We start from the raw sequence: 27,971 nt of genomic DNA on the forward strand, positions 1-27,971 counted from the left end.
ATTGCAATTGTTTTAATAAAATTATTATTAATATTATTATTATTATTATATTTTATTATTTCTTTTGATTATTTCTTCTCCATATACACACAAAATCACACATGCAATAATATACTGTAACTAAAAGGCCCACAAATAATCAAAAGAAATAATAAAATATAATAATAATAATAATAATAATAAAACAATTGCAATTATCACAATTATTTTATGTTTTTTTAATTTAAAAATATAATAATTTAATAATAAAAAAATCATTTAATGTATTCAAATGATACTCTTTGAGTAATGTTTTTAGAAAAAAAATCTTTTTTTAAATCCTCAAAAAATAGGCAAGAAACAGTTACAGTATATTATTGTATGTGTGATTTTGTGTGTGTATATGGGGAAGAAATAATCAAAAGAAATAATAAAATATAATAATAATAATAATTTTATTAAAACAATTGCAATTATCACAATTATGTTATATTTTTTAATTTAAAATAAATTAGAATAGAATAATTAAAGATCCCTATAATGTATTCAAATGATACTCTTTGAATAATTTTTCCACAGAAATAAATTTAAAAAAGAATTATCTTGTTGAAATCCTCAAAATGACATCTACACCTTCTCCCTCATTAAAAGAAGAAGAACAAACAACAAAAACAACAAAGATCATGTTTTTGTCTCATATTACATTTGTGGGGAGTTATTACATATACAGATTTTCACTTTCCCATATATGTAATAATTTTCTGCAAATGTAATATTTTTACATTTGCAGAAAATTCAGAATTACATTTGCAGTAGGCAAATTTTACTACGTTTGTGGGAAATTTATTACATTTGTGGGATTATTACATTTAAAGCTGCAGATTTGTATTATGTTTGCGGGTGTAACAAGATCCAATATTTTCATCCATAGTACTAGCAAGCAGCATATCATGCAGTGTCTTGCATAAATCACGATAGTGTGACTAATAGCTTGATCACACAAATTTCAGGTCCAATGTTTTCATATTTTTGTTATTCCATAGTACTTGCAAGCAGCATATCATGCATCATCATGTCTTACTACCCGTAATGCATCTATTCTTGTTTTGTATTTTAATTTGTTCTATGATGTGGTGGCGGGTGCTGCAACTGTGTGTGTTGCTGGGTCCTCCGGCAACACATAGCTGCCTGGATGCCTGTCTGTAAATCATGCGGCGGAAAAATATATCGGCGAACCCACGCGTGTGTCGGTCGATACCGATTCAAGTAAAGAACGCAAATATCGGCCCGATATATCTTTAATCCATAGTACTTGCAAGCAGCATATCATGCAGTGTCTTGCATAAACAATACTATGACTAACAGCTTGATGCCCAGGTTTAAATTTCAGGTCCAATGTTTTCATATTTTTGTTCTTTCATAGTACATGCAAGCAGCATATCATGCACTATCTTACCTAAGCAATGACAGTATGACTAAAAGCTCGATCACATGATGCCAGCCTGGCATCCTCAGATTTATGCAATAAATTTGGGATCCAACTTTTTCATATTTATTTTCATCCATAGCACTAGCAAGCAGCATATCATGCAGTGTCTTGCATAAAGGACATTATCAAATGAAAGCAGTGCAAAGGGCTGCCATTTTGCATCCAGCTGCTGTATTGGATGTTGTAAGCGAGTAGGACGGGAGGTTTCTGCTGTTAAGTTGGACTATTGTGTGTTACCCAATAGCGTGAGGGGGGCGGGGGGGGGGGTCTTGCATTGAAAAAGAAATACGATACAGGGCGACACCAGAGGTCCTTAACTTAAGGGATGGTCTGCTGCGTGTGTGTGGTAAATCTTCCACCTTTTGTCTCTTTTTTTTTACCGCCTCCCTCTCTCACGCTTTCTCTTCTTCTGTCCTTCTCATCTTCCGTCCATCATGCTCTCTTGTCTGTGAACATGTTAACACTCCTGCCCTGTCAATAAGCCTCCGTGGCACTATGGAAACCGCTCACCAGGCATTGTTTACCATGACGTCTTTGTGTGTACGTGTGTGCATGGGCGGGGCTCAAAGATTGTGTTTGGTTTTAAAAACCAGAGGAGAGGTCAAGCTGCTCTCAATGGCCGTCTTGCTGTAATTCATGTAAATTCCCTCAAGATCCCGACAGCTTTGTTTTTTGTGGATCTTTTTCTGCTTGGAACTTGACAGTACCCCCCCCTCCTTCTGTTTTTTGCTGGAGGGCACAGCTTTTATCATTGAGTCCTACCAGCCAGAACTCATTTAGAATGGCGTGTGTACTATTATATATACATACATATATACATATATATGTACTATATCACGTCTTATTGTCTAGTTGGGTCATGGCAAGCAGCATATCATGTACTATCCTCAATAAAACACGTCACCTTTTGTTCTTCTGAGCTCACACGATGTGAACTTTTGGGATAGTTTTGGGTCCAATGTCTTTTTTTTCTCTGGCTGGGTAATGCCGAGCAATGTAATGTTGAGCAAGTAGCATATCATGCACTATCTAGAATAAACATGTCGTATTTGTTTATCAAGCGGCATATCATGCACTATCTTGAATAAACATGTCGTATTTGTTTATCAAGCGGCATATCATGCACTATCTTGAATTTGTTTATCAAGCGGCATATCATGCACTATCTTGAATAAACATGTCGTATTTGTTTAGCAAGCGGCATATCATGCACTATTGTCAATAAACATGTCGTATTTGTTTATCTAGCGGCATATCATATCATGCACTATCTTGAATAAATATGTCGTATTTGTTTAGCAAGCGGCATATCATGCACTATCTTGAATAAACATGTCATATTTGTTTAGCAAGTGGCATATCATGCACTATCTTGAATATACATGTCGTATTTGTTTATCAAGCGGCATATCATGCAGTATGTTGAATTTGTTTATTAAGCGGCATATCATGCACTATCTTGAATAAACATGTCGTATTTGTTTAGCAAGCGGCATATCATGCACTATTGTCAATAAACATGTCGTATTTGTTTATCAAGCGACATATCGTGCACTATCTTGAATAAATATGTCGTATTTGTTTATCAAGCGGCATATCATGCGCTATCTTGAATAAACATGTATTTGTTTATCAAGCGGCATATCATGCACTATCTTGAATAAATATGTGGTATTTGTTTATCAAGTGGCATATCATGCACTATCTTGAATAAACATACCGTATTTGTTTAGCAAGCGGCATATCATGCACTATCTTGAATAAACATGTCGTATTTGTTTAGCAAGCAGTATATCATGCACTATCTTGAATAAACATGTCGTATTGGTTTCTCTAGCGGCATATCATGCACTATCTTGAATAAACATGTCATATTTGTTTATCAAGCGGCATATCATGCAAACATGTTCACACACAAGAAGTTTCAGCCTAGTCCTTGGCATGAACTTTCCCTGTGTTAAAAAATTCCATTGGACGATTGTCCTTTTATTGACGTCCAAACAAAGAGCGAGGAGGTCGCCCGTCCCGTCCCAGTGTGAGTTTGACGGAGCAATGGGCCGGCGGGGATTGGGAGTCAGTGTGCAGAAATAATAGCCATTAGACTTGCTCCTTCACGCCACTCGCTTCCATGAAATATTGCCCTTTGACTCATTTCACACGATAATCCATACTCCTCTCCGCTATCCATCATCTGCTGGGGCGTATGAATGCGCTTATTTAGCATACATTCTTCAAATCTATGGTCTCTTACTTGCTGAGGAAGCTTAAGGTGCTGATAGGAAAAAGGACATAATTTTTTTCCTGTATTATCTTATTTGTCCTGATCTTTTTTTATTAGCAGCATATCATGCACTCTCCTATTTCACATGATTCACATCATTTGTGTTGTTCTTCTGTATGTTTCTGATGTAACAACATGACACCTCCATTTTGTCACTTTGGTGTAGGCTCTTTTTGGGCACGTGTCTATTTTGAGTAGCATATCATGCACCCTCACCAGGCTAGTTTTGTGCACATTTTGAGTCCTATATCTTTATTTGTCTTCTTCCTGGGTAATAAATAGCATGGACTATCTTCCTGACATGGTGACCCCATTCGTTGATTTGTCCTGATCATTTTTTTTTTATTAGCAGCATATCATGCACTCTCCTATTTCACATAGTTCATTTGTGTTGTCCTTCTGTATGTGTCTGATGTAGCAACATGGCACCTCCATTTTGCCTTTTTAGTAGCAGCAAGCTGCATATCATGCACTCTGGTGTAGGCTCTATTTAGGCACTTGTCTATTTTGAGTAGCATATCATGCACCCTCACCAGGCTAGTTTTGTGAGTTCTATATCTTCATTTGTTTTCTTCCCGGGTAATAAATAGCATGGATTATCTTCAATGAAATACCTCATATCCATATCAAAGCACATGGAGTAAATGTTCTTTTTTTAAAAAAAAAGCAAGCGGCATATCATGCACCATCTTGAATAAACATGTTGTATATGTTTAGCAAGCAGCATATCATGCACTATCTTGAATAAACATGTTGTATATGTTTATCGAGCGGCATATCATACACTATCTTGAATAAACATGTTATATATGTTTAGTAAGCTGCATGTCATGCACTATCTTGAATAAACATGTTGTATTTGTTTAGCAAGCAGCATATCATGCACTATCTTGAATAAACATATCGTATTTGTTTGGCAAGCAGCATATCATGCACTATCTTGAATAAACATATCGTATTTGTTTAGCAAGCAGCATATCATGCACTATCTTGAATAAACATGTCGTATTTGTTTAGCAAGCAGCATATCATACACTATCTTGAATAAACATGTTGTATATGTTTAGCAAGCGGCATATCATGCACTATCTTGAATAAACATGTCGTATTTGTTTAGCAAGCAGCATATCATACACTCTCTTCTCCTGATGTCCAGTGTGTAGACACTTTAGGTCCTATTTCTTTTTTTTCCATGGAGTCAATGTGTCAAAATCATCTCTTTTCCAATAATGGAAAATGTTGTTACGTGTGATGGACCACGTACTTTACGGGGATGGTGTTACATCTTCTCTGCTTTTGTAGTAAGAGGAGCGTTATTTAGGGTGGGGCGCTCAGTGTAGTGACTCTTTCAAAGGGATGGCCTCCACCATTGTTGCCCTTTGCAACCATAGCTAACGTGCCTCAAAAGGCCTTTCTGCACATCTATTCTTTTAAAGTGGGTTGAAGGTAATACCGGAGTGGAATAGGCAATAAATGAGCCTTTTTTTGTGGGGGGGTTGGATTGCATAGGGACATCTGCTGGGTGGAGGTGAGCACTTTCGCTCCCTGTGTCACACTGGATGGGAAAGGAAGTCGTTACGATGTAGCTGGAGGCCCCTTTTTTAGTCATGGAGTCCCATTGATGTTGCCTTCATGCTCTTGCAGAAAAATTGGAATATTCAGTGTCCAAACAAAGAATGCCACCCAGTAACTGTCTTCATACGATAGCAGGAAATGTTTAACCTGGCATTGTGGACGAACAAAAGCTTCTTTTAATCCCACTGTGATAGGCTCAGGGGAGGAACTGGGTGGGTTGAGGGGTGTGTCAAAAAAGGGGGGCAAGGGGGCGGTGTTTTGAGAGGGAATCCGCTCTTGTCCCACTCTCCTGTCAGTCACTCGGTCACCACCGACGCAATCCAGGAGTTCACAAGCCGCTGGGGATTATTACAGATGACCTCTAGCTGTGCGGATTTATTTCAGAGTAAAATACAAGGTGATGTATTTATTTATTTGTTATTCATCTCAGTCCAAACAGGAAGTCATGATATGTCATGGCCAGGAATGACACTGATTGTTGCTGTGTTATTGGGATTTTTGCAGTTTTGTGAGCTTGTATATATGTTTGTTTGTTTATGGCAGTACACACAAGTTAGTGGTACTACTGCAGATAGTACTAGAATACAAAACTGTACCATGAAACCTTTGAGGTTGAACTTTCCATCTCTGTGTGGAGTTTGCATGTTCTTCCTGTGCGTGTTTGGAGTTGTGTCCAGGTAATGGTAATGGTAATGGTTTTATTTCATTTGAACATGCATCAGATTACAATTGAATGCATCCCATAATCAGTTCCCAGTTCCACATGTCCAAAAGGAGTAGGAAGAAGCAAAGCTTATTAAATCCTACCCCTCCATGTGGTACTTTTACAATCAGTAACTGTTACATTTGTTCACTTCCTGCTTTCCTAATACAGTTTTTATTTTTATTTTTATTTTTATTTTTATTTTTATTTTTATTTTTATTTTTATTTTTATTTTTATTTTTATTTTTATTTTTATTTTTATTTTTATTTTTATTTTTATTTTTATTTTTATTTTTATTTTTATTTTTATTTAATTTTTTTCATTTTGTTTCATTTTATTTTTTTATTTTTATTTTTTTTCAAGACTCTTCATCCTTGTATTATGGCATTATGAATTATCCTTACTGACCTTTTTTGCAGTACATTTAGTGAGTGAAGATTGCTTTTATAGTTATTATCCCATATTTCTACACAATAAGTAAGATATGGTAGAACCAGAGAGCAATAAAGAGTGTGGAGTGATTTCTGATTGAGAACAAATTTTGCTTTGTTCAATATTGAAATATTTCTGGTCACCTTATGTTGTATATTTGTAATATGAGGTTTCATATTTTCATCTATTGTGATCCCCAGAAATGTATTTTCCTTCACCCTTTCAATGTCTACACGCATGATTTTAGTTTTATTTAGGTTCAAGGACAATTACTCCGGTACTCAGGTACTCTGGCTTCCTGACGCATTCCAAAATCAAACCTCGGAATTAGTGTTGGGCAATATGGAACAACTTCACACTATTTTTAGGACATATCACCATATAATGATATCAAAAATTCTTATATTTATTGATGTTATACATCAATGGACAATGTAGGACAATGTAGTCACCCATGCAGTTCCACCTTTATGGAAGATGATTTTCATGACATGTTTATTTTATTTACAGTCAGAAATAGGGCAAACTGTGCTCTTATTTTGAAGGGCGGTCACAGAAGTGTGTTATTGAGTTCTTCACTAGTGTCTAGTGTCGATGGTATGCTGGAGCCTATCCCAGCTATCTGAGGTACAGCATCTGTCTGACAATACCAAGAATTTGACTGTAAATTATCATTTTTTATACCTTTATTCACCCTCCCCACCCCCCAAAAAATGGGAATAACACAATATGTATCAGTGGAGCTGTTATTAGCGCTGTAGCGTTTCATTACCTTGTTTGGATAGTGCCAAAGGTTACCAGAGACCTCCATGGCATCATAGCAGCTGCTTGGAGCATGTGCCCGAATACAGTGTACCTTGCTGGGCCACATCAGGTGCCTCCTCCCCCTCTATACTCTGGTTCTCCTGGCTAGTAGTAGCTAGTAGTAATATCATGATTTTTTAATCAGTCCTTCATACCTCCGGGTGTGCAATAGGGCTGAGATAAACGATTATATCGATTAATCTAGAAAATAGTTTTTCAATGCTTCGATTAATCCCTGAAAGTCCCTGATTAGTCCCTGAAAACATAAACACATGCACAGGTTAATAAAAATACTATATTGGGTAATAGGAGTGTAAAGGTGACTATAGGGTTGTTATTTCATGTCTAGAGGGCTTTAATGGTAAAAAAAAATTATATTTAGAAGGTGGTATACGTGGTTTCTATGTGTTATTTCCTCTTATTTTGTCTATTATATTGAGTAATAGGACTATAAAGGTGACTATAGGGGTGTTATTCCATGTCTTGAGGGCTTTAATGGTAAAAAATATATATTTAGAAGGTGGTATACGTGGTTTTTATGTGTTATTTCCTCTTATTATGTATACTGTATTGGGTAATAGGAGTGTAAAGGTGACTATAGGGGTGTTATTCCATGTCAAGAGGGCTCTAATTATGTTATAAAGTGCATTTAGTTGTTGTAAACATGTATTCTATGTCTTATTTCTTCTTATTATGTCTACTATATTGGGTAATAGGAGTGTAAAGGTGACTATAGGGGTGTTATTTCATATCTAGAGGGCTCTAATCATGGTAAAAAGTGGATCTAGAAGGTGGTAAACAGGTTTTGCCGCGGCCGCCGCCATGTTTTGATTCTGAGTGGTGGTGGGGCATTTGTGAACAAACGGGTCAAAAGAACTAGTTCTTTTATGCGAACGAATGAACCGCCCATAAAATGTCATCGATGATGTCGACATGTCGTAGCAGCCCTAGTGTGCATAGACTTGTGTCTGCTTTTGTTGTTAAGTTAGTTTCATTGATTTTTAGCAGAGGTAAATACAAGACGGTTCAAACATAGAGTGTACTAATGAGAGGGGGGTGTGGCTTTCTCTAATGCATTTAACTACGGTTGCTTTGTGTGCTCAAATGGTACCCAAACAATTTACTTGAAGGACACTTAAACACTTCACAAGTGGAGTCACAGACTTCCTTAGCCATGGATTCCATCGTTAACATTTTACGCTTTTAGCATACAAATTGTAAAACACGTTTACACAAAAAGATTGCATTCCTTTTTTACTACATGTCCTCATTTAGTCACATTAACCCACTATGGAGCATGGAAAACCTGGATATGCCAAGCAGCATATCATGCACTATCTTGAATAAACATGTCGTATTTGTTTAGCAAACGGCATATCATGCACTATCTTGAATAAACATGCCGTATTTGTTTAGCAAGCGGCATATCATGCACTATCTTGAATAAACATGTCTTATTTGTTTAGCAAGCGGCATATCATGCACTATCTTGAATAAACATGTCGTATTTGTTTCTCTAGCGGCATATCATGCACTATCTTGAATAAACATGTATTTGTTTAGCATGCAGCATATCATGCACTATCTTGAATAAACATGTCGTATTTGTTTAGCAAGCGGCATATCATGCACTATCTTGAATAAACATGTATTTGTTTAGCAAGCGGCATATCATGCACTATCTTGAATAAACATGTTGTATTTGTTTATCAAGCGGCATATCATGCACTATCTTGAATAAACATGTATTTGTTTAGCATGCAGCATATCATGCACTATCTTCAATAAACATGTTGTATTTGTTTAGCAAGCGGCATATCATGCACTATCTTGAATAAACGTATTGTATTTGTTTAGCAAGCGGCATATCATGCACTATCTTGAATAAACATGTCGTATTTGTTTAGCAAGCGGCATATCATGCACTATCTTGAATAAACATGTATTTGTTTAGCAAGCGGCATATTATGCACTATCTTGAATAAACATGTATTTGTTTAGCAAGCGGCATATCATGCACTATCTTGAATAAACATGTATTTGTTTATCAAGCGGCATATCATGCACTATCTTGAATAAACATGTTTTTGTTTAGCAAGCGGCATATCATGCACTATCTTGAATAAACATGTCATATTTGTTTAGCAAGCGGCATATCATGCACTATCTTGAATAAACATGTATTTGTTTAGCAAGCGGCATATCATGCACTACCTTGAATAAACATGTCGTATTTGTTTATCAAGCGGCATATCATGCACTATCTTGAATAAACATGTATTTGTTTAGCAAGCAGCATATCATGCACTATCTTGAATAAACATGTCTTATTTGTTTAGCAAGCGGCATATCATGCACTATCTTGAATAAACATGTCGTATTTGTTTCTCTAGCGGCATATCATGCACTATCTTGAATAAACATGTATTTGTTTAGCAAGCAGCATATCATGCACTCTCTTGAATAAACATGTTGTATTTGTTTATCAAGCGGCATATCATGCACCACCCTGACCTGCAGCTTTTTTTTCCTGCAGATTGAAGGACGGAAACCAGACGGGTCAGAGGAGGACTTTTCTGGTCAGTTTCGTTTTTTTTGCTTTTTGTCTTACTCTGCAACATCATCATTTTCCAAAAACACAGCAGCCTTTCGGAACCAATTGTTCCTTTCTGTGTATGTGTCACCCCCCCCCCCTTCCCGAACCACCCCCCACCCCCCCTCCCATCCATGTACCATCACACAAGCATCAGTCTGCGTGCGCTGGCGAAGGTCTCATCCTGTCTGTTTCAGTCTACTTCCTCCATGATGCTGATGTATTCATATCAACATATCAACAGATGCATATGGTTACCATGGTAACCACCCTCTCATCTTTGGCCATGGCTGACTCAGATGCTTGGAAAGTCTAACTGAGATGGCTGATACGGATATTGTGTTAAATGATACCACTGATGAGCAATACCGATATGACGGCTGATGGAAAATCGATATGATACGGATGTGGATGATACTGATATTACCGGTGATACCAGATTGATAAGCACTTTAATGGGCTGTGTTGGTATGATATCAGATGGATAATAATACTGATACTGATACTGATGAAGTACCAGTACCACTTTCTTCTAGTACATTGTCTTGTCATATTATTATGACTTTATTCCCATAAGTTTTGGACTTTATTCTCTTGAAGCACTACAACCTTGTCCGCCAGCTGTGACTAATTTTTCAAAAATGACAACTTTATTGGTTCTTTTTTGTTTTGCATAAAATAACATCTTTTTCCTATGCTACTGAAATAACAGTACAAATAACAAGTTATTTTCTTTCTTGTTAGAATGTGACATTGTACATTTTCTTCTCATTTTAGAATAACTTTATTCTCATAATATGTTTACTTCATTCTTTTTTTTCCATTTTTTTCAAAATATTTCAGCTTTTTTGGTAATTTTTTTTATCTTGTAATTATGAATTTATTCCCATAATATTTGGACTAGAAGCTTTTCCACCATCTGATTTTTCAAAAATGGCAATCTTATTTGTTCTTTTTTTGTTTTGCATAAAATAACATCTTTTTCCTATGCTTCTAAAATGATAAAATATTTTTGTAAAATGTTGTAAAACTTTTTTCTTGTTAGAATGTGCCTTTTTTTTTTACATTTCTTGCCATTTTATAATAGCTTTATTTTCATGATATGTTGATTTCATTCCTCTTTTTTTCATTTTTTATTGTATTTTTTTTTATCTCGTAATTATGAATTTATTCCCGTAATATTTGGACTTTATTCTCATAACACTTGAAGCTTTTCCACCAAATATTTTTTCAAAAATGACCATTTTATTTGTTCTTTTTTGTTTTGCATGAAACAACATATTTTTCTTATGCTACTAAATTGATAAAATATTTTTCAAAAATTTCTTTAAAAACTTTATTCTCATAATATGTAGGTAGAAAATGAATGAATGGTCCCTAATTTAAAAAAAAGTATTTTATTTTGTTTGTTTTTCATACAACTTCAATAACATTAAGAACTTTATTCTCATATGTTGAATTCATTCCTTTTTTTTCCATTTTTTTCCCCAAATATTTCAGCTTTTTTGGTAATTTTTTTTATCTCGTAATTATGAATTGGGATGGTGGGAATGATGGGAAATCGATATGATAGCCGTGATGGATGATACTGATATTGCCTGGTGATACCAGATTGCTAAGCACTTTTAATAGGCTCTGTTGGTATGATATCAGATGGATAATAAACAGTCATGGGTGATACTGATGAAGTACCAGTGATGTGAAATACTGATATGGTTGGTAATATGATATCATTTAGATGAGGACAGGTGATCGGTAATATAGATATATGATATCAGTGCCAAACAACACTGATGTGATACCACTGATTGGCGATACACAATTAATAGCACATAACACTGTTGATAATACGGTTATGATATGATACCTTTGATGAGAAATACTGTACTGATATGATATCAGTGACTGGCAATATTGATAACCTGTATCGGCCATTCTCTCACTTTCTCTCTTGTCACCGCTTGTTATGTGTGAATGGCCGCTTCAATAGCGGCACCGCTTCAGGCCACAGAGGCTGAGTCTACACTTTCCAATGGGCCGGCTCGCACGGGGCTCCGAGTTTGCTGTTTGAAACCCGGCCAGGCGTGAAACGGGGCATTGTGGCCGCATTCAGCACCGCGGTGGTCCAATAGGAGAAGAGACTGCCGAGGTTTTGTGTTTGTTTTGATGCCTCGTGGCTGGGAGCCACGGCGCTGCAGACAGATGACATATAAGTCACATGACTTTTGCATCTGATGACAAAACTTATCTTACATCTTTATAACTTGATATAATACTTATTCTTATTCAAATACAAAAAAGACAACTTTTCCCCTTTAATATTTTGACTTCAGTATCCAAAAATTTATTTTTTATAATTTTTTTCCAAATATTTCAGCTTTTTTGGTATTTTTTTTTAATCTCGTAATTATACATTTATTCCCATAATATTTGGACTTTATTCTCATAACACTAGAAGCTTTTCCGCCAACTAATTACATTTTTTTAATTCATATTTTTATTTTTAATTTTTAATTCAAAAATCAAATTCAAAAATTACAACTTTATTTGTTCTTTTTTGTTTTGCATAAAATAACATCTTTTTTCTATGCTACTAAAATGATAAATAAAACGTTATTTTACTTTGTTCTTCAATAACATATTTTTTGTATAATATTTCAACTATTTCCTCATAATATTACTTTCAACTTTCTTCTAGTATATTTTCTTGTCATAATATTATGACTTTATTCCCATAATACAGTGTGGCCACACTGTACTCCCCCATAGGAGCTTAGTGGGGGATTGTCTTTTTCCCTTCCCCTCTCCAAAGTGTCCAAAGTGCAGCCCGGGGGCCATTTGTGGCCCATGGGGCATTCTAAAAATATATTCATTCATTCATTTTCTACCGCTTATCCTCACGAGGGTTGCGGAGGATGTTGGAGCCTATCCCAGCTGTCTTCGGGCGACAGCTCCGGACTGGGGGCCAGCCAATCACAGGGCACATATAGACAAACAACCATTCACACTCACATTCATACCTATGGACAATTTGGAGTCACCTGAAGTCAGCTGGGATAGGCTCCAGCACATCCCTGCATCCCTAATGAGGATAAGCGGCATGGAAAATGCATTCTTTGCATCTGTTGTTCTTTTCATTCATTCATTTTCTACCACTTATCCTTACGAGGGTCGCTGGGGTGCTGGAGCCTATCCCAGCTGTCTTCGGGCGAGAGGCGGGTTACACCCTGGACTGGTGGCCAGCCAATCACAGGACACATATCGACAAAATTCTTACCTATGGACAATTTGCAGTCGCCGAAAGTCAGCTGGGATAGGCTCCAGCATATCCCAGCGTCCTTAATGAGGATAGGCGTCATAGAAAATGCATTCTTTGCATCTGTTGTTCTTTTCATTTATTCATTCATTCATTCATTTTCTACCGCTTATCCTCACGAGGGTTGCAAGGGGTGCTGGAGCCTATCCCAGGTGTCGTCGGGCAAGAGGCGGGGTACACCCTGGACTGGTGGCCAGCCAATCACAGGACACATATCGACAAAATTCTTACCTATGGACAATTTGGAGTCGCCTGAAGTCAGCTGGGATAGGCTCCAGCATATCCCTGCATCCCTAATGAGGATAAGCGGCATAGAAAATGCATTCTTTGCATCTGTTGTTCTTTTCAGGAGAAAAAAAACAGAGAAGTTGTATTATATATGATATGAGTTATTTAGTATTTTCAAACTTGTGTTTTGTGCCGTTCATTGTGCAAATGGTGTGATTTAGATTTTTCCCACACTTTGAAAGCACCATTGTTTGTGTCCTGTGTGAGTGAAATTGGATGGTGCGCTTCTTTTGGAAAGCAGCGGAGGGGAAATGATTTGTATTCACCTGCAGCATCTCAATGGCTGAAGGAGGAGGAGGACGGGGGCGGGGGCTGGGGCTGGGGCGGAGGGTGGCTGTATCGTGCTTTCTTTATGTGTTCATGGACACACACACACACACATTATACTGTGGTGTCTATCAGTCATGTAAAGTGGACACCAGGTGACAGCTCCTTCTTCCACGTTGGCGCACAAAAGAGACAAAGTAGACCCGGGGACGGGCGGTAATGAGCAAGTCCTCTACAGTGTTCCATGTAAGACCAGCACGTTGTGTGGGGACGCCTTTGGGAGACAATGGAGGCTTGGAGAGCCTCTCTTTGATTGAGTTTCCTGCCACCGAGGCCTCATTGTGGAGTGGGATCTGTGGATTGGGGGGGAGGACCCCCCAATGTTTTTTAATAACCCGCCATTGGCTGGCGACCAGTCCCGGGTGTGCCCAAAGTCAGCTGGGATAGGCTCCAGCCTAGCCGTGTGACCCTAGTGAGGATAAGCAATGTAGAACATGGTCACAGATCCACAGATCTTCTATTAGACAGGAGCACTCTGCTGTTTTTGAGGCTGTGATGCAACAACGCCATCCCCTTAGTCACATGACACCATCGTCACACTAGAACAGGGCTTCCCAAATAATAGTATCATATACAGTATTACATACTGTATTGCATACTGTATCACATATTATTATACATATTATTTTATTGTAAAATATTTATTGCACGATTTAAACCTATAACCTATTAATAACCTATTGAGAATATTATTATTATTAATTATAAAATATAATAAAAAATATTACGGTTAGGGCTAGGGTTATAATAATAATATTTTTATTGTATTCTTATATTTTATAATGAATAATAATAATCAATAGGTTATCTCAATAGGTTATTACCAAGACCTATAAAGATTTTTTAATCATGCAATAAATATTTTACAATAAAATTATTAAAAAAATATGTATAATAATATGTGATACTGTATGTGATACTATTATGTGATACAGTATGTGATACTGTTATGTGATACAGTATGTGATACAGTATGTGATACTGTATATGATACTGTTATGTGATACTGTATGTGATACAGTATGTGATACTATTATGTGATACAGTATGTCATACTTTATATGATACAGTATATGATGGACTGTATGTGATACTGTATGTTATACAGTATGTGATACTGTTATGTGATACAGTATGTGATACTCAACATGATACTGTTATGTGATACTGTATGTGATACAGTATGTGATACTATTACGTGATACAGTACGTGATACAGTATGTGATATTGTATGTGATACAGTATGTGATACTATTATGTGATACAGTATGTCATACTTTATATGATGCAGTATATGATGGACTGTATGTGATACTGTATGTTATACAGTATGTGATACAGGATGTGATACTGTTATGTGATACAGTATGTGATACTCAATATGATACTGTTATGTGATACTGTATGTGATACAGTATGTGATACTATTACGTGATACAGTATGTGATACTGTACGTGATATTGTGTGTGATACAGTATGTGATACTGTATGTGATATTGTATGTGATACAGTATGTGATACTGTATGTGATACTGTATGTGATATTGTATGTGATACAGTATGTGATACTGTATGTGATACAGTATGTGATACTATTACGTGATACAGTATGTGATACTGTATGTGATATTGTACATGTTACAGTATGTGATATTGTATGTGATACAGTAAGTGATACTGTATGTGATATTGTATGTGATACAGTATGTGATACTGTATGTGATACTGTGTCACATACTGTATGTGATACAGTATGTGATACAGTATGTGATACAGTATGTGATACTGTATGTGATATTGTATGTGATATTGTATGTGATACAGTATGTGATACTGTATGTGATGCTGTGTGTGGTACTGTATGTGATATTGTATGTGATACAGTATGTGATACTGTATGTGATATTGTATGTGATACAGTATGTGATACAGTATGTGATACTGTATGCGATATTGTATGTGATACAGTATGTGATACAGTATGTGATACTGTATGCGATATTGTATGTGATACAGTATGTGATACTGTGGTCGCATTCAATGAAACAAAGCATCCCTTGTAGACCGGAGTGTATCAGGAGTATAGAAAGTGTTTTCTGGAACCCCCCCTTGTTGTCTTCATTGTTAACCCCGCCTCCGCGACCCCCCAGGAAGTGATCTTGTGCTGGTTGGCGTTTCCCCTTGACTGTGATTGTGTTTTGTCGCGGTGCTAAGCTTGTGGTCAAATCTCCGTATTGGGAGAGACTAAGCCTTCCGCTGATGGCAAACTCCTCTTTTGTACTTCTCACTGCAGGTGGGGGGGGGGGGGGGGGGCACACAAACTTTCACATGGAGGACATGACTAATACGTGAAGTTTGACTTCTTTATTATGAGTGTCTCTCTCACTTCAACATGTTAGCTTATCTGAACCATATCCGTCTTCAAAGTCACAGCGGTATCTGTATCGCTTTGAAAAAAAAAGATATCTAGTCCCGTGCTTCTGTTGTATTTTGAGTATGCATGGATAGTCCTGCTTCCCTCCCGCCTCGGAGGGATTTACTTCTCTTGCTGGAAATTGGTTTTAAGTTGATGACATTTCCAAGACTGCAGCTCAGAGTCCACCATGTGTAACAATAGAAAGCTTGCTTATGCAATGAGGAAAGAAGAAGTGTTAAAAAATAATCATCTATATTCTAATGCATTTTTCATATATGAACTTGATTTGAAGATTCTGTAAGGGTTTCTGGTTGGTCAGCTGGTAGCCATGCGTTACTGTGCAGATGCTGTTCTTCTGCTGATGTGTGCTGTTGGTTTTTTGGGTGAGAGAAATGGGATCCCAATTTTTCTAATGAGCCAAAGTTTCGTTGTGTAACGTTGTTTTTTTAAGGCCAAAATGTAGGGAAAAGTACTTTTAATTTATTATTGATGTGATAAAACCTAATTTATTGGTGTGAGAAAAGGGATCCCAGAAGTTCATGTTGACTTTTTTTTAAAGTCAAATTTCTAAGTCAAATTAGAATCCCTGGTGTTTTTCTTTTTTGGTGAAAAAGCATGTGGAAGAATGTGATCCACTTGCAGTTTTTGGTGAGAGAAGGGGGATCCCAGAAATTATTTTTTACCGCAATTTTTCCAATAAGCCAAATTAGAATCCCTGGTGTTCTTTTTTGGTGAAAAAGCATGCAGAAGAATGTGATCCAACTACAGTTTTTGGTGAGAGAAAGGGGATCCCAGAAATTAATTTTTACCGCAATTTTTCTAATAAGCCAAATTAGAATCCCTGGTGTTCTTTTTTTGGTGAAAAAGCATGTGGACGAAAGTGATCCAACTGCAGTTTTTGGTGAGAGAAAGGGGATCCCAGAAATTAATTTTTACCGCAATTTTTCTAATAAGCCAAATAAGAATCCCTGGTGTTTTTCTTTTTTGGTGAAAAAGCATGTGGAATAATGTGATCCAACCACAGTTTTTGGTGAGAGAAATGGGATCCCAGAAATTATTTTTTACCGCAATTTTTCCTAATAATCCAAATTAGAATCCCTGGTGTTTTTCTTTTTTGGTGAAAAAGCATGTGGAAGAATGTGATCCACTTGCAGTTTTTGGTGAGAGAAAGGGGATCCCAGAAATTAATTTTTACCGCAATTTTTCTAATAAGCCAAATTAGAATCCCTGGTGTTTTTGTTTTTTGGTGAAAAAGCATGTGGACGAATGTGATCCAATTGCAGTTTTTGGTGAGAGAAAGTGGATCCCAGAAATGAATTTTTACCGCAATTTTTCTAATAAGCCAAATTAGAATCCCTGGTGTTTTTCTTTTTTGTTGAAAAAGCATGTGGAAGAATGTGATCCATCTGCAGTTTTTAATGAGAGAAAGGGGATCCCAGAAATTAATTTTTACCGCAATTATTCTAATAAGCCAAATTAGAATCCCTGGTGTTCTTTTTTGGTGAAAAAGCATGTGGAAGAATGTGATCCAACTACAGTTTTTGGTGAGAGAAAGGGGATCCCAGAAATTAATGTTACCGCAATTTTTCTAATAAGCCAAATTAGAATCCCTGGTGTTTTTCTTTTTTGGTGAAAAAGCATGTGGAAGAATGTGATCCACTTGCAGTTTTTGGTGAGAGAAAGGGGATCCCAGAAATTAATTTTTACCGCAATTTTTCTAATAAGCCAAATTAGAATCCCTGGTGTTTTTCTTTTTTGGTGAAAAAGCATGTGGACGAATGTGATCCAATTGCAGTTTTTGGTGAGAGAAAGTGGATCCCAGAAATGAATTTTTACCGCAATTTTTCTAATAAGCCAAATTAGAATCCCTGGTGTTTTTCTTTTTTGTTGAAAAAGCATGTGGAAGAATGTGATCCATCTGCAGTTTTTAATGAGAGAAAGGGGATCCCAGAAATTAATTTTTACCGCAATTATTCTAATAAGCCAAATTAGAATCCCTGGTGTTCTTTTTTGGTGAAAAAGCATGTGGAAGAATGTGATCCAACTACAGTTTTTGGTGAGAGAAAGGGGATCCCAGAAATTAATGTTACCGCAATTTTTCTAATAAGCCAAATTAGAATCCCTGGTGTTTTTCTTTTTTGGTGAAAAAGCATGTGGAAGAATGTGATCCACTTGCAGTTTTTGGTGAGAGAAAGGGGATCCTAGAAATTAATTTTTACCGCAATTTTTCTAATAAGCCAAATTAGAATCCCTGGTGTTTTTCTGTTTTGGTGAAAAAGCATGTGGAAGAATGTGATCCAACTGCAGTTTTTGGTGAGAGAAAGGGGATCCCAGAAATTATTTTTTACCGCCATGTTTCTAATAAGCCAAATTAGAATCTCTGGTGTTTATCTGTTTTGGTGGAAAAGCAGGTGGAATAATGTGATCCAACCGCAGTTTTTGGTGAGAGAAAGGGGATCCCAGAAATAAAATTTTACCACAATTTTTCTAATAAGCCAAATTAGAATCCCTGGTGTTCTTTTTTTTGGTGAAAAAGCATGTGGAAGAATGTGATCCACTTACAGTTTTTGGTGAGAGAAAGGGGATCCCAGAAATTAATTTTTACCGCAATTTTTCTAATAAGCCAAATTAGAATCCCTGGTGTTTTTCTTTTTTGGTGAAAAAGCATCTGGACGAATGTGATCCATCTGCAGTTTTTGGTGAGAGAAAGGGGATCCCAGAAATTCCTTTTTACTGCAATTTTTCGAATGAGCCAAAGTTTTTTTTTTTGGACGAAAATAAAAGAGAAAAAGCATTTTGAAAAATGTGTTATTAAAGATATTGAACATTTTGGGTGAAAGAAATTAAATTTCAGTTTCCACTGAATTTTACCGCCATTTTTCCAGTGAGTCAGAGTGGGGTTGCCCCCACCCTCCCAACAACTGACTTATAGAACAACCTCCGCTGTTCCGCCATCACCGTTTAATGGCACATAGAAATGGAGAACATAGAGAAGCAATCAGCAAGCGCACTAAAATATAAAACCCCTCCGGCCGTATCTCATAGCCATGCGGAGGGTGTTCATCTGGGCCCCCGTGGTGGCCCCTCAGAGGTCCACGAGGCAGCGATTGCACCGCTGACTTCATTACGGGACTTTAATAGGGTGCTCGGTTTGAGAGGCTTTTGTCATAATCGTTGTTATTTTTATCCCATTGTGGTAATGTTGCATTAATACTAGATAGCATCTGGATTGAAAAAAAATAATACTAAATAATAGTGGTTAGCGCACAGGCCACACAGCTAGGAGACCCGAGTTCGATTCCACCCTCGGCCATCTCTGTGTGGAGTTTGCATGTTGCAAGTGGTGTCTTTTTCATTAAAAACGTTTCCATTTTTATAGGTATAAAATTACATAAAAATTAAACACTAGCATGCTAACAGCTAGCGTTGCCTGCATGCTAACAGTAGCGTTCACTTTGTTGCTATGTCCAAAAACAAAAATCAGACATCATCTTGGTTACTAACTTGGTTAGTAGATGAAGCCAACAGATGAATCACAAGTTTAGAGACACTTTGCCATTCAATAACATGATCAAGCGTCTTTAAACTTTTGTATCTCAGCAAATCATTCCTAGCACATACAGATATTTGACACTATGCTACTAAAACCTTATGGGGTCCCTCAGGGGTCTATTTTGGGCCCACTTTTGTTCACTATATACATATATCTGTATACACTGACTTGAAAATGATTTTTGCAATGCCAATCAACATTTCCAAACGCATGAAGAGCTAGATAAAGATTTGCCATTTTTGTAATGAAATCACTCTATGAGGAGGTTCCCTACAGCCACAGCTGTATCCAGTATGGAAATGTTTGTCTTTGTTTTTTGTTCATTGTAAACAAAAGAATGGCAAGTGTAACAATCAGGAAGCGCAACCAACATTCTAAAGCACACGCAGAGGTACCGAGTGAACACATAAAAACATCAGGTTTCCTACAGCCGCAGCTGGAAATGGCAGTGTTTTTTCTTTGTTTTCTTTCTTTTCTGTAAACAACAATACGGCAAGTGTAACAACCAGGAAGCGCAACCGGCATGTAAAGATCAATACAGATGCCAAGTCAACACAAAACACATCAGGAGGTTGCCTACAGCCGCAGATGGATTCAGTATGGAAATGTTTTTCTTCGTTTTATTAGTTTTTTTTTGTTCATTGTAAACAAAAGAATGGCAAGTCTAACAACCAGGAAGCCCAACCGGCATGTAGAGATTGATAAAGATGCCGAGTCAACACAAAACACATCAGGAGGTTGCCCACAGCCGCAACTGTATACAGTATGGAAATGTTTTTCTTAGTTTTTTTTGTTCATTGTAAACAAAAGAATGGCAAGTGTAACAACCAGGAAGCGCAACCAACATTCTAAAGCACATGCAGAGGTACAGAGTGAACACATAAAAACATCAGGTAGTTCCCTACAGCCGCAGCCGGAAATGGCAGTGTTTTTTCTTTGTTTTCTTTCTTCTCTGTAAACAACAATACGGCAAGTGTAACAACCAGGAAGCGCAATCGGCATATAGAGATTGATACAGATGCCGAGTCAACACAAAACACACCAGGAGGTTGCCTACAGCCGCAGATGTATACAGTATGGAAATGTTTTTCTTTGTTTTCTTAGTTTTTTTTGTTCATTGTAAACAAAAGAATGGCAAGTGTAACAACCAGGAAGCCCAACCGGCATGTAGAGATCGATACAGATGCAGAGTCAACACAAAACACATCAGGAGGTTGCCTACAGCCGCAACTGTATACAGTATGGAAATGTTTTTCTTAGTTTTTTTTTGTTCATTGTAAACAAAAGAATGGCAAGTGTAACAACCAGGAAGCGCAACCAACATTCTAAAGCACACGCAGAGGTACAGAGTGAACACAAAACACATCAGGAGGTTGCCTACAGCCACAGCTGTATACATTATGGAAATGTTTTTCTTTGTTTCCTTTGTTTTTTTGTTCATTGTAAACAAAAGAATGGCAAGTGTAACAATCAGATGCCGAGTCAACACAAAACACATCAGTAGGTTGCCTACAGCCGCAGCTGCCGGTGTCAGCATTTTCCGAGCGAGGTGTTAAGGATGTTATATGTTTTTGTAGCCCACGCCTTTCAAGTCCAGAGTGTTCAAGTGGAGCATTTCCAGTATTTTGCTGCGTGGGTGGGACCAAATATTATCAGGATAGCAAATGCTGAACTTTATCTTCAATGGTGAGCTCTCACAGATTGGGGGAAAAGATTGCCACTCACTAAAAGACATTATAGGTCATGTTAGGTGACTGTGTCTGAAATGAAGGTCATTTGTGATCGATATGGCAGCGAGGCTTAATGGCAGTGAGGCAGCGATAAAGAGGAAAAAAAAAATTCTGGCATTGGTCCCTGCTGGGGTTGCATGAGCATCCATCTGCATCCTGCTCGGCTTCACCGTCTCACTCTCTCCTGCAGATAAATCACAGCGGTCCCATTCTTCTTTTTTCTTTTTCTCTTTGTAGCGTGAGTCAACGTGCACGTGACGGGGGCAGACCCTGGTGATGGTGAGGAGGAGGATGATGGCCAGGGCTCGCTTGCTGATGCTGGTCTTGCTGGGACACCTTGCCAACGCTGTGGAGGTCCCGCTAGACCGTAAGAAAACTGCACATGCATACGTCACGATATTTGTATCAAAATGATAACATTGTAAATAGAATATCAACATCTAAATGAGTTCAATGCAAATTAGTATATTATATTATTATATTATTACCATATCTTACTTATTGTGTGGAAATATGGGCTAATAACTATAAAAGCAATCTTCACTCACTAAATGTGGTGCTCACTCATTCATTAATTTTCTACCGCTTATCCTCACAAGGGTCACTTGTTACCACTCTCTAAATGCACCTTTATTTACATGATTAGAGCCCTCTAGACATGAAATAACACCCCTATAGTCACCTTTATACTCCTATTACTCAATATAGTTGACATAAAAAGAGAAAATAATGCATAGAAACCTGTTTAGCATCTTCCTAATACACCTGTTTAACATGATTAGAGCCCTCTCGGCATGAAATAACACCCCTATAGTCACCTGTACACTCCTATCACTCAATATAGTTGACATAATAAGAGAAAATAAGGCATAAAAACCTGTTTACCATCTTCTAAATACACTTTTTAACTTGATTAGAGCCCTCTAGACATGAAATAACACCCCTATAGTCACCTGTACACTCCTATTACTTAATATAGTAGACATACAAAGAGAAAATAAGACATGGAAAACCTGTTTACCACCTTCTAAATACATTTTTTCACATGATTAGAGCCCTCTAGACATGGAATAACACCCCTATAGTCACCTGTACACTCCTATTACTTAATATAGTAAACAGAGAAAGAGAAAATAAGGCATAAAAACCTGTTTACCATCTTTCTAATACACCTGTTTAACTTGATTAGAGCCCTCTAGACATGGAATAACACCCCTATAGTCACCTGTACCTATTACCCAATATAGTAGACATAATAAAAATATGGCATAGAAAACCTGTTTACCATCTTCTAAATACACTTTTTAACTTGATTAGAGCCCTCTAGACATGGAATAACACCCCTATAGTCACCTGTACACTCTTATTACTTAATATAGTAAACAGAAAAAGAGAAAATTAGGCATAGAAACCTGCTTACCATCTTTCTAATACACCTGTTTAACTTGATTAGAGCCCTCTAGGCATGAAATAACACCCCTATAGTCACCTGTATACTCCTATTACTTAATATAGTAGACATACAAAGAGAAAATTAGACATGGAAAACCTGTTTACCACCTTATAAATACATTTTTTCACATGATTAGAGCCCTCTAGACATGGAATAACACCCCTGTAGTCACCTGTACACTCCTATTACTTAACATAGTAAACAGAAAAAGAGAAAATAAGGCATAAAAACCTGTTTACCATCTTTCTAATACACCTGTTTAACATGATTAGAGCCCTCTAGACATGGAATAACACCCCTATAGTGACCTGTACCTATTACCCAATATAGTAGACATAATAAAAATATGGCATAGAAAACCTGTTTACCATCTTCTAAATACACTTTTTAACTTGATTAGAGCCCTCTAGACATGGAATAACACCCCTATAGTCACCTGTACACTCTTATTACTTAATATAGTAAACAGAAAAAGAGAAAATTAGGCATAGAAACCTGCTTACCATCTTTCTAATACACCTGTTTAACTTGATTAGAGCCCTCTAGGCATGAAATAACACCCCTATAGTCACCTGTATACTCCTATTACTCAATATAGTTGACATAAAAAGAGAAAATAATGCATAGAAACCTGTTTACCATCTTTCTAATACACCTGTTTAACATGATTAGAGCCCTCTAGACATGAAATAACACCCCTATAGTCACCTGTAAACTCCTATTACAGTTTGGAACGCTCCATCTTCTGACCGTGGGGGCAACAGGCCCCGTTTAATTGAAGAATATGACAGTCGATAGTACAGCATGTTTAACCTGCCCTGTTCTAATTGGAGTTGCATTGTTTTCCAACTAATATGTTTCTCTTCATTGTGATATTTTTCCTCATTCTGTTTGGGGAAGTTCTGGAAAAATGTAAGTCCCAAACACGTCAGAAGCCGCCATTTTTGTTGTGCTTTGCAGATTATTTGGAAGCATTGTTGTATGATTTATCGCTAGCTTTGCAGTGGTGTTGCATGCTTTATTGCTTGCTGTTTCAGGTCTGTATGTGGCCTTTTGCAGAAATACTGCAGTCAAAATGCTTTTGTTCGATTCCAGCGTTGGTACAGTTAAATAAAAGCAGCCCCGCGTGTCCTGCATGCTGTTTTTTTAAATGGTTTAATTCAGAGCGTTGCGTGTGCGGTTCGATACTCTTCTTTCCAGCCACAGGTCAAGTTGAAGGTCATGCTCTCTCTCTGATCACTTTTAGTGGCGCAGCCGCCCACCATAACTCACCAATCCCCCAAGGATTACATCATTGACCCCCGGGAGAGCATCGTCATTCACTGTGATGCTAAAGGGAAGCCTCATCCCAGGTACAGACACACAAAAAGTTATTAAGTGACTCTTGCATATTTCGCTCCACTGACTGTGCCTCTGCGTCTTGGTGCTTTTCGACAGTAGCGTTTTTGTATCCTTGTTAAAAGGGACCTATTATGTTCATTTTTCCAACATTTGTATTGCATTGTGGACAGCCAATATAGTAGATATAAGAAGAAAATAAGACATAGAAAACCTGTTTGACATGGTTAGAGCCCTCTAGATATGAAATAACACCCCTATAGTCACATGTACACTCCTATTACCCAATATAGTAGATGTACAAAGAGAAAATAAGACATGGAAAACCTGTTTACCACCTTCTAAATACACTTTTCAACATGATTAGAGCCCTCTAGACATGGTATAACACCCCTATAGTCACCTGTACACCCCTATTAGCTAATATAGTAGACATTAAAAGAGAAAATAAGGCAGAAAAAACCTGTTTACTATCTTCTAAATACACTTTTTAACATGATTAGATGATTAGAGCCCTAGACATGGAATAACACCCCTATAGTCACCTGTACAATCCTATTACCCAATATAGTAGGCATAATAACAAAATATGGCTTAGAAAACCTGTTTACCACCTTTTAAATACACTTTTTACCATGATTAGAGCACTCTAGACATGAAATAACACCCCTATAGTCACCTGTACACTCATATTACCCAATATAGTAGACATAAAAGGAGGAAATAAGGCATAAAAAACCTGTTTACCCTCTTCTAAATACACTTTTTAACATGATTAGAGCCCTATAGACATGAAATAACACCCCTATAGTCACCTGTACACTCCTATTACCCAATATAGTAGATATAATAAGAGAAAATAAGGCATAAAAAACCTGTTCACTATCTTCAAAATATACTTTTTTACATGATTAGAGCCCCCTAGACATGGAATAACACCCCTATAGTCACCATTACACTCCTATTAGCCAATATAGTAGACATAAGTTCAAGGAAACTGATTGATAATTGTCTGCAGCCAATCAGGACGCAGAAGACAATGTTATTAAAAAAATATGTCTCCACAGTTTCTCCTGGACGCGAAACGGAAGCCACTTTGACGTGGAGCAGCACGCCAACGTGCACATGAAGTCCCACTCGGGGACGCTGGTGGTGGACATCAGCAGAGAGAGGGCGGAGCATTACGAGGGCGTGTACCAGTGCACGGCCAGGAACAAACACGGAACCGCCGTTTCCAACAACATTGTGGTGCGACAGCCTCGTAAGGACTCGCCGCCATCGCTATTGCTAGCTTTTATTTTCTTTCACTTTCTCACTGAGGCCATCAATATCTTCTTTTGAAGTTGAGTTTTCCATCTTAAGAGCGCTACTGAAAGGTAAAAGGTTGCATGATACACAAGCAGCGGTTTCTCCTTGAAATTTCTCCAACAGTTCAATTCCCCCACCTCACCTCATCAGCCCTTTCAGCCAAACGTACTTTACATACATCATCATCATCATCATCTGCTTGAACTCTTTCTGCATCTTCAACCGATACAGGGTCGCCCCTGTGGTCCAAAGAAAAGATCAAGCCAATCGTCATCCAGGAGGGCGTGTCCTTGAAGTTGCCATGTCGACCCCCTGCCGGCTTCCCCCCTCCCATCGTCTTCTGGATGGACAACAGTGAGCTCATTATTTTTACACCCCAAGTCCATCATGGAACCTCTCTGGCTAATCGGAGTGTAATGGTGACTATAGGGGTGTTATTTCATGTTTAGAAGGCTCTAATCCTGTTAAAAAAAAGTGTATTTAGAAAGTGGTAACAAGTTTTCTATTATTTTCTCTTTTAATGTCTACTATTTGGGTACCAACCAATAACTTTATTTCTGGCAAGTCCAATTCCTTAGAAAACATAGAAAACCTGTTTCATCACCATATAAATACACTTGTTTTACATGATTAGAGCCCTCTGGACACTGAATAACACCCCTATATTCGCCTGTACACTCCTATTACTTAATATAGTAGACATACAAAGACAAAATAAGACATAAAAACCTGTTTACTACCTCCTAAATACACTTTTTAACATGATTAGAGCCCTCTAGACATGGAATAACACCCCTATAGTCACCTTTGCACTCATATTACCCAATATAGGTAGACATAATAAAAATATGGCATAGAAAACCTTTTTTATCACCATATAAATACACTTGTTTTACATGATTAGAGCCCTCTGGACACGGAATAACACCCCTATAGTCACCTTTACACTCATATTACCCAATATAGGTAGACATAATAAAAATATGGCATAGAAAACCTTTTTTATCACCATATAAATACACTTTTTAACGCGATTAGAGCCCTCTAGACATGGAATAACACCCCTATAGTGACCTGTACACTCCTATTACCCAATATAGTAGACATAATAAAAAATAAGGCATAGAAAACCTGTTTACCATTATCCTAATACACTTGTTTAACATGATTAGAGCACTATAGACATGAAATAACACCCCTATAGTCACCTGTATACTCCTATTATCTAATATAGTAGACATACAAAGAGAAAATAAGACATAAAAACCCTGTTTACTACTTCCTAAATACAGTTTTTTAACATGATTAGAGCCCTCTAGACATGAAATAACACCCCTATAGTCACCTCATATTACCCAATATAGGTAGACATAATAAAAATATGGCATAGAAAACCTTTTTTATCACCATATAAATACACTTTTTAACGTGATTAGAGCTCTCTAGACATGGAATAGCACCCCTATAGTCACCTTTACACTCATATTACCCAATATAGGTAGACATAATAAAAATATGGCATAGAAAACCTTTTTTATCACCATATAAATACACTTGTTTAACATGATTAGAGCTCTCTGGACACGGAATAACACCCCTATAGTCACCTTTACACTCATATTACCCAATATAGGTAGACATAATGAAAATATGGCATAGAAAACTTTTTTATCACCAAATAAATACACTTTTTAACGTGATTAGAGCCCTCTAGACATGGAATAACACCCCTATAGTCACCTTTACACTCCTATTACCCAATATAGTAGACATAATAAAAATATGGCATAGAAAACCTTTTTTATATCACCAAATAAATGCACTTGTTTAACATGATTAGAGCCATCTAGACATGAAATAACACCCCTATAGTCACCTGTATACTCCTATTATTTAATATAGTAGACATACAGAGAGAAAATAAGACATAAAAACCCTGTTTACTATTTCCTAAATACACTTTTCAACATGATTAGAGCCCTCTAGACATGGAATAACACCCCTATAGTCACCTTTATACTCATATTACCCAATATAGGTAGACATAATAAAAATATGGCATAGAAAACCTTTTTTATCACCATATAAATACACTTTTTAACGCGATTAGAGCCCTCTAGACATGGAATAACACCCCTATAGTGACCTGTACACTCCTATTACCCAATATAGTAGACATAATAAAAAATAAGGCATAGAAAACCTGTTTACCATTATCCTAATACACTTGTTTAACATGATTAGAGCACTATAGACATGAAATAACACCCCTATAGTCACCTGTATACTCCTATTATCTAATATAGTAGACATACAAAGAGAAAATAAGACATAAAAACCCTGTTTACTACTTCCTAAATACACTTTTTTAACATGATTAGAG

General features: G+C 37.1%; 1 protein-coding gene across 20 annotated transcripts in view; it reads left to right on the top strand.

Moving 5' to 3' along the window:
• The window catches only part of LOC131138918 (neuronal cell adhesion molecule-like), an 87,764-nt gene that overhangs the window by 26,382 nt on the left and 33,411 nt on the right, over positions 1 to 27,971 (top strand). For 10 of the 20 annotated variants that reach the window (XM_078791052.1, XM_058088287.2, XM_058088298.2 and 7 more), the window contains exons 2-6: positions 9,801 to 9,843; positions 21,727 to 21,856; positions 24,189 to 24,294; positions 25,348 to 25,541; positions 25,820 to 25,942. In XM_078791052.1, coding sequence (XP_078647178.1) covers positions 21,766 to 21,856; positions 24,189 to 24,294; positions 25,348 to 25,541; positions 25,820 to 25,942 — 514 coding nt within the window. In that variant the 5' untranslated portion in view covers positions 9,801 to 9,843; positions 21,727 to 21,765. Of the gene's footprint in view, positions 1 to 5,619; positions 5,722 to 9,800; positions 9,844 to 21,726; positions 21,857 to 23,144; positions 23,855 to 24,188; positions 24,295 to 25,347; positions 25,542 to 25,623; positions 25,657 to 25,819; positions 25,943 to 27,971 lie in introns of those variants that run through there. The other 10 variants (XM_078791049.1, XM_078791055.1, XM_078791054.1 and 7 more) reach the window with 3 other exon arrangements.

Source organism: Doryrhamphus excisus, linkage group LG6 (genome assembly GCF_037039965.1).
Source record: "Doryrhamphus excisus strain RoL-2023G ecotype Guam linkage group LG6, RoL_Dexc_Guam_v1.1, whole genome shotgun sequence".
Lineage (NCBI taxonomy): Eukaryota > Metazoa > Chordata > Actinopteri > Syngnathiformes > Syngnathidae > Doryrhamphus > Doryrhamphus excisus.